Source organism: Trifolium pratense, linkage group LG6 (genome assembly GCF_020283565.1).
Source record: "Trifolium pratense cultivar HEN17-A07 linkage group LG6, ARS_RC_1.1, whole genome shotgun sequence".
Lineage (NCBI taxonomy): Eukaryota > Viridiplantae > Streptophyta > Magnoliopsida > Fabales > Fabaceae > Trifolium > Trifolium pratense.
The window spans coordinates 31,907,451-31,915,898 of NC_060064.1; the positions used below are offsets into that span (position 1 = coordinate 31,907,451).

General features: G+C 30.0%; 1 protein-coding gene across 1 annotated transcript; it reads left to right on the top strand.

Annotated features, from left to right (window-relative positions):
- The first annotated feature begins 6,496 nt into the window (after positions 1-6,496).
- Positions 6,497-8,448, top strand: LOC123889831 (transcription factor DICHOTOMA-like). The gene is made up of 2 exons (XM_045939334.1): positions 6,497-7,967; positions 8,063-8,448. The coding sequence occupies exons 1-2, from the start codon at positions 6,908-6,910 to the stop codon at positions 8,119-8,121; spliced, it is 1,119 nt and encodes a 372-aa protein (XP_045795290.1). The 5' UTR covers positions 6,497-6,907; the 3' UTR covers positions 8,122-8,448.

The window sequence follows — 8,448 nt, forward strand, 5'->3', positions numbered from 1 at the left end:
ATGTAATATATATACATAAATTAACCACAATTTTCAATGTGAATTGAATTAATCATCTTATCAACTGAATTAGTTATATTTCTGCACTGAATAGTCAAGTGTAGCATATGTGTACGAAGAAGTGTAGGTGTGTATAAAACATTTTTGTAAGAATCAACTCGAAACAATGACTTATAACTTGTGTATATATCATGATTTACAAAAGGAAGAAGTTGCAGTTGGTAAGCTAAGTAGTAATAAGTCAGCATAAAGTTCGGGTCTAATTAAGAGAATCTATATAACACACAACGCCAATTCCAATATATAAGAACTTTTTTTGCAGCCGAAAATGATACTTCATTCATTGCATCTTAATAATTTTCTCTTATTGGCACCATTATGTTTTAGTAAACTGCGACATCAAACATTAATCTTTGAAGAAACAAGTCATAGGTTTGCTCCAAACATCGTTAGCTGTGTTAAGAGGGGTCCCCGGGGGGTCCTGAAACTGTGCATTGCTAAAGGGTCAAACCATTAAATTCTTAAAACATAATTTCATGCTAAAAACAACATATTTTTGGACATGATTCTTCTTATTATATTTTACTACTATTGAACACAGATATTATGTAAATATATGGTGGTTGCTAGCATGCACCAACAATTCCATGTGATCGAATCATACCTATTTATATTTCTTTTTTTAACAGCAAAATTATATATAGGTATAAAAATCAAAGATAAAGTAGAAGAGGTACTCCATGCACAATTGTGAGATAAGTACATGTACTATTACACTCAATAAAAAAAATTACAAGAAGAATCCCTTTTCTTAAGAAAGAAAACGACGAGTGTTATGTTTAGGCCAAAAAATTACTCCATCGAGTCGTCCCAAATTATAAGGGATGTTGATGCCAGATCCAGAGTCGTTTTTTTAAGTGTTATAAATAATAAAATCCACGGCCTACATAGACAAGCCTTGCATAAGGGTGGCCGGCCTAAGAGACAAAGAACCACAGTTCAAAAACAAGACATTTCGACCGGGCACATATCGAAGGAGCAAAGGAGGATATTGATTGCTATGAAGTGTGACTAAATGACTAGCGGAATGCTAGCTAAGCTAAAAAAATAGTATTAGTTCCCAAAATCAATAAGCTTTATTTGGGGACTGAAAAGAGCTCTTTGTATAGGTTGAGTTTGCTAGGTTGACCAGGCCGCTTTCGTACGCTTTCCATTGTGTTAAAACTCTAGCTGTATCAAATAGAGATAAACAAAAATCACACTTTATTAAGAAAAAATCAAAACATAATAATTTGGAGTATGTGATTTTGTATTTTCCTTAAAATATGTTTAATGGGAAGATGGACAAATAATTTTCATTGGTTATTGCTTATGGATAAAAATGGAGAGATGGAAAATTAAATGCAATTTGCATTTAATTTTCTGAGAATAAGTAAAAATAATCATTGGAAAAGAGAAATTTTAATTTATTTTCTCTTATAATTTGGTACAAAAGCCACTTCCATAAAACAAGTTTAACCATTTCAAAAATTTGAATCGGCTCCAAATCTTTTGAATTAAAGATCCTTTCATTTCATGTCCGCCAAAAAAGCCAAACAACCGCATGCCAAATTAAAAGCACTCCCTTTTTATCTTGCTTCCTTTAATTTCCTATAAGAAGTTAGGAGACTATCAAATAGAGAAGAAATGACCTCCGGCAATACATACACACACCATACTCCAAACCTCCCACACTACCGGACAAACGACATGTACAATTTCAATATATCTTGAATATATATATTCTTTGATTGATTACCGATTAATATCTTACATTACCTAGTTTGTGATCTATAAGCATTGTTGTTGGACTGAGTCTCTTTTTACTAACTGTCCAAGTTTTTACCAAACCATCAAGTTCAACTTAGTCTCTTGAGGTTTGGAAAAATAGTTTAAATTTGATAAGAACTTTTCGGTTTATGATATCTCATATTTATAGAGAGAAATACTTGTTGGGATAAATTAGTCAATGCAAATTTTCTTATTGATGGCCTAGTTTGGTGGGAGCAATTGCCAAGTAGTTTTAGAGTGGCTTTCTTTAGGGATATATTTTTTTTTACAGTACCTTAGAGTTTATTGAATTCTAGTGGAGTGTACTTCTGCTCCTCTTTATTTTTTGAACCTCCTCTTATACTTTTTTAAAAAATTATATTAAAATTAATATATTTATCATTCAAAAAAAAAAATAGCACAAACTCCAAAACCTTACTACGATCAAGGATGAGGGTGGGTTCTCTACGGTGTAAATTTCCTGCAATTCAATCTTGACCACATATTTGTTATTTTTACAAGATAAATATTTAATTATAAAATTAATCAATGTCAGGATGAAAAATTTACTCCCTCCAGTAGAAATCAGACAGGAGAGGATGCTCTCATCAAGGACATCGAAAACGCACCTAACAACGAAAGAACCTGCACAAAAAATAATACGGTAACAGAGAAAATAGGGCTGAATAGAACAACAACCAGGAATAGTTGAAATATTAATCATCCATTAGCACTTCCAATTTTAGTTAAAAAAATTCTATAAAAAAATCCTAAATAGTAATATTACGGAAAGTAATGCCAGAGGAACAAATTGTTTAACACTCACTTATGAACACTAACTAATATTTGGTGAATATTAAGGACGTTATTAAATAGAGTGTACATATATATAGTTTATTTATTACCTTTTTTTTCACAAAAGTTATATCTTAGCAATAGAAATTAAGCTGTAAAGTACAGAAAATTCTCTTATCATGCTAACATCACCTACCTATACGTACCCTGCCCTAATTCACTTTGAATTACTAAATTGTTAATGGTGAATGGCTACTTGAAAAGGGAAAGTAAAAGAATGAAATCAAGAGACAGTTATATTCCTCTTTTAGATGAATTTGGAAAGGACCTAACATGAAGTCCTCCATAACTTTACTTTTTTAAGCTGAAAAAGCTTAACCGCAATGCCAGCCCCAAAGCCTTCCAATCCGCTACTAAACATAATAATAGAAATACAGAATTATTTTTTACACAATGTTACATTATTATTTACTTTTTTACCATGTTATACTAAGTTTTCACCACCATTTAGTGGTAAAGTGGCTAATATCTGGTCTAAAAGTTCTAGCTCAACCGATAAAAAATATCGAAATTGTTAGGTCGGACGTCATGATTAGGGTTCGAAACCCAACTCCCCTAGTTATGTGTGTGTGTGAGTTTATAACGGTTTTTTCATATCTCTGCTGAGAAATCTGTTGGACGTATATATATATATATATAGTTCTTCTCTTCCAACATATTTTTTTCTCGATACACATACAAGAGTCAGAAATTGAATTCTTTTTTATTACTTGTGTTCGACGAGTTCAAATCTTTTACCGCTTGTTATTATTTATGATTGTTGTTAGTACACTACTACTCTTTTATTAGTTCCATATGGTAATGATGATGAAGAAAATCCAAAGAAAACTGGCATTTGAAAGACTTTGTAAAGCCATTATGATGATATTTGGTTAAACTTACTTGAGTACTTCGTGATTTACAAACTGATACAAACAGGTAAAGAAGAAGTTACCCCCCCTTGCCCCCTACCTGTGAGCAATTGCTGTGTCAGAGATTGAAAGAGTTTTCCATTTTGAAAATGACAGTAGGTGAACGTACGGATCAGTCAAAAGAAATATTGAACAACCACTAATCTTTGTAATTGCCAATTTGTCTTTTTTGCTCTATATACATGATATATATTATGATATTAAATAAATATTATACATATATTATCATATTTTGCAAAAAAAAAAAAATATTATACATATATTAGTATACATGATTAGGTTAGAATTATGTCAACAAGTTTGGTTCAATATTGATTATAACTTAACTTAACAGATATTTTTAACTCTTTAATAAGTACTTGTTTTATTAACAAGTCATTTTCAAATTCATGTGAAACTTATGGCATATCATATTTTTGAGGAATCATTGTCTATTGAGTTAGATATAGGTATCAAGTCATTTTCAAGTACATATTTTTGGAAGAGATTTTGAGTACAAGTAATGTTGAGAGATATATGTTCTCTGAGGGATACTTTATGATGAGTACAAGATACATACAAAGAAATGGCTGTAGCTAGACAAATGATTTGTAGTTGTTAATAATTGATTTGGGAGGATTTAAGAGATGAAATGATAAGGAGGTCGATGATTTAACCCTCGTCCTAACACAAAAACTTACATTATATTTTGCCGTTAAAATCATTCTTACCATATTTTGCTTTACTCGTTTGTTGCATCGTCATTGTGTTGTTCTTACAATATTTTGATATTTGATCCATATTTTTTATCTCAAAAATATTTTATCCATTGTTTTTGTGAAATTTACTCGAATAGCATACGTCCGGACCAACACTACGTACGTACATTTGTTTGCTCCATCTTAAAATTGATAATTGCCCGATTTTTTTAGCTATAAAGATTTATATATAACAATATAGTACAAGTGGTACTCAATTCATATATATACAATAAGCACAATGGATTAACGATCCACACATATCACGCACTTCGCCCGCTCATCTAGTAACTTTGATGTTCTATCTTTGTGTTAATTTCATATATTAAAGATTGAAAATTGACTACGAAAGATACTTAAACTCATTATAGAAAGAATAAGCGAACAACATAAACAATATCGACAGACAAAGGTATATAAATAAAACAAGAGAAAAGATGAAAAAAATAGGGAAGAATGCAACAAAAGTAAAAAAAAGAAGACCTAAAACAATGACGCAACGAAACAAACTACACAAGCAAAAGAACGAGAACTAAATAGTCCAACAAAGACACGTACTCCAATGCCAAAAAGAGTGACGTGACCGCATAAAGATTTATCTAATCGATAAAAGGAGGGTTCTACAACTCATTCGTAGAAAGTACAAGGAGATCTCAGCGAAACTATATTAACTATTTTATTATTTTTTAAAAAGTATTAACTATTTCTTTATCAGCATACATTTAATTATTTTGTTTGATAATTTAATTATTTTATGCAAATGACATTAAATATTAAAATGGAAATATAAACTATTTTTCTCTCTTAAGGATAAATTATAAAAACAGTATCATATCAATTCTTTTTTCTTTTTTTGACCAATCATATCAATTCTTATTAATTTAATAATATTATAAATTTATTAACTATTTTAATTTAGTAATTTTCTTTTCTAATTTCTAAATGATACCACTTTTAAAAAAATAACATAAACTGTAGCAGCAGCTAACCCTATTTATTACATTACAGCTTATAACTATTTACTCTATTTTAACTTCTTCTTAGCCCTTTGTCCAGAACGTGAATCTAAAATCTCTTTCTTTTTTTTATATTATAAATTATTTAATTTTGTTCTGCAGCCCCTACCTTCTTTTACAGCAATAAGTCAAAAAGCAAACACGTGTGTATACATAATTTACATTTTACAATCCATAATCTTACTTACTTTTAATCTTTCATCATTCCTTTTTAAATTCTCTGCAAAACTAAGGTATGATAACCCTAAACCTTCATTCTTTATAGTCTCTATACACGACAATGACACACATATACATACACACGTACTAACGGGCTCAAAAGTTAAATGAATGAATGATATGACTCTGTGATGCTTACGTTGCTCCCACACAATAAGGCACAAAATCCGCCATTTATGTGTGTCTTATCCTACGTTATTATTTTTTTTTTATATATTGTTACCACAAATTAACTTAGTTAATGTAGCAAAAAGAAAATTAACCTAATTCAATTACTTATATATTGGTTTTACATTTTTCTAATTATAATTCAACATATATAGTCTATTGTATTCAATAATATTATGGGTGCGTTTGATCGGTTAAAGAGTAAGTATTTGATAGAACATTACAAGACAGAACATCATAACACATGACATAACAACACAGACTAAACTTTTATGTTATTTAACAATTTTTTGTCTTATACGAAATTTAGTGAACAAAATGGTATTTTGTTATTTTAGACAACTTGTACTTGGGACAAACAATTGTATTGTGGTTTAGTGAGGGACAAAAATTTGTGTTTTTGTCGTGTTCCTTGCCTTCCAGTTTGATCAAGCATAGTACAACTAGAGTTGTCCTATCCAGTCTGTTATTTTTTAACTAAATAAACAATCACTTCCTATGCATAAAATCATCTTTAATTGAATTTTAAAAGAATTGTTCGAGAAAAATTAAATTCAAATGACTTTTAAATAGTTACTTTAGTTCTCAAATGAATTTTTTGTTGATAAATTCATAAAATTATTAACAAAATATATATTAAGAATACGTTTATAATTTATGGACTATACTGACACATCACACATTCAAAAACTAAAAATTCTTAAATAAATTAAAAAATTTAGTTGGAAAACATAGTATCTATAAAATATAACACCTAAATTTTTTTATTTATTTATTTAATTATAATCATGATTGTTCTCTCTCTCTTCCTCTATAGTACCAACCCATGAGCCTTGTCCAGTACACCCAGATAAATATGTAGGCTTATTCTCCTTACAATGGAAACTATGCAAAGCCAAATCTCACTTTCCATATGATTATCCAAAATGAAAAACCTTCTCCTATCATAATCAATTTCTTTCAAACCACTTCCTTTATCTTCTAGATTCTCCTATAGTCCTTAATTAGTAACTAGTTCCTTTCCTCTTAAAATTTAATACCTTATGCAACAAGGTGTTTTGAGTAAGCAACTTCACTATATCCTACAAGAACATAGCTATACCTCTTGTGCTTTTTTGTTGTGAAACAAGAAAACTAGGGTTTTTCACCATTTGAGTAAATTATTATTGCTTCAAAATTAATCAATCTTCAAATGTTTCCTTCTACTTATTGCTCTTTAGGTCCTTACCCTTGTTATAATCCTAATTCATCTTCTTCATCGCATTCATACCCTCCTTTTACTTTTCTTACCCCTGATCAAAATGTTTCTTCAAACAACACCACCAACAACAATAACAACAACATCAATACTTTTCTTCACGATCCAACTATTTCTATTCCCTACACACAAACAACTCATCATCATCATGTTCCAATTAATCCTGAAACAGTAACAAATTGGGCTGTTGCTGACTACGCCGCAATGTTGAAACAAGATCTAAGTGGTACTTCTCATTATGGTAGTATCTCAAATTTGCTTGCAAAGAAACCGGTTAAAAAACCGGTGAAGAAAGACCGGCACAGCAAGATTCATACATCTCAAGGTTTGAGAGATAGAAGGGTAAGACTTTCGATTGAGATAGCGCGAAAGTTCTTCGATCTTCAAGACATGTTAGGGTTTGACAAAGCTAGTAACACACTTGAATGGCTCTTCAACAAATCAAAAGAGGCAATTGAAGAATTAACTAGAAGCAAGAACAACATAGGTTCCGGTGATGATGACGATGATCGTAGCTTCTCTTCTTCGTCTTCTGATGAAGGAGACGAAGAAGTAAGAAAGATGAAAAGGGCACAAAAAGAATCTTCAAAGATGAAAGATTCAAAGGAAAAATCAAGAACAAGAGCAAGGGAAAGAACAACTGAGATGATGATACAAGATTTGAAAGAAAAATACCCTGAAAATGTTCAAAATCAACAAATCCTTCATCAATTGATGCCTAATGATGAAGAAAGTTCAAAATCACTTCAAAGAGATGATATTTTTAACTTTATTGAGGAATCAATTGTGATTAAAAGAAAGTTAAAGAAATCTTCTCATCATCATCATCATCATCAACAAAACAATTTGATGATCCCTAAGGAAACAAGTTTTGATCAAAACAGTGATTGTCATGACTCTCCAATGTTATCACCAAATTGGGATGCTAATAATAACAATTCTACTTCTGGAAGATCCAACTTTTCTGCAATATCAAGAATGAATCTATCATCAGGTAATTTATGTTTTTATATAATAATTTTTACTATTATTTTTTTTTCATTTTATATATTTTTTTATACTTACAATATTTAGGTTTTAATTTTTTAGGGCTTCAAATCTTTGGAAAATCATGGGAGGATTGCAATACAAGTCCAAATCGATATTAGCTGATATTTTTCAGCATAGTTACGAGATCAGAATGAACTATTCTAAAAGTGCTTTTACAAGGAATCATTTCATTTCATATGAAGACATTTTATTTAAGTGATTTTTCTTCTTTTTTTTTTTTTTTTTCTGCCCTATTTTTTTTTCACTTTAGACAATGTCTGTTGTTCTGTACTGAATTTTTTTTCGTTTTTGTTTTGCTCAAAGATCAGCCAATTGCATGTGACATTTTGGCTTTAAATGATTAATATGCTGCGTGTATTATTTCTAGCCAATATTTTAATTGTGTGGCTCATATATTATAATTATTATAATATATAAATATTATT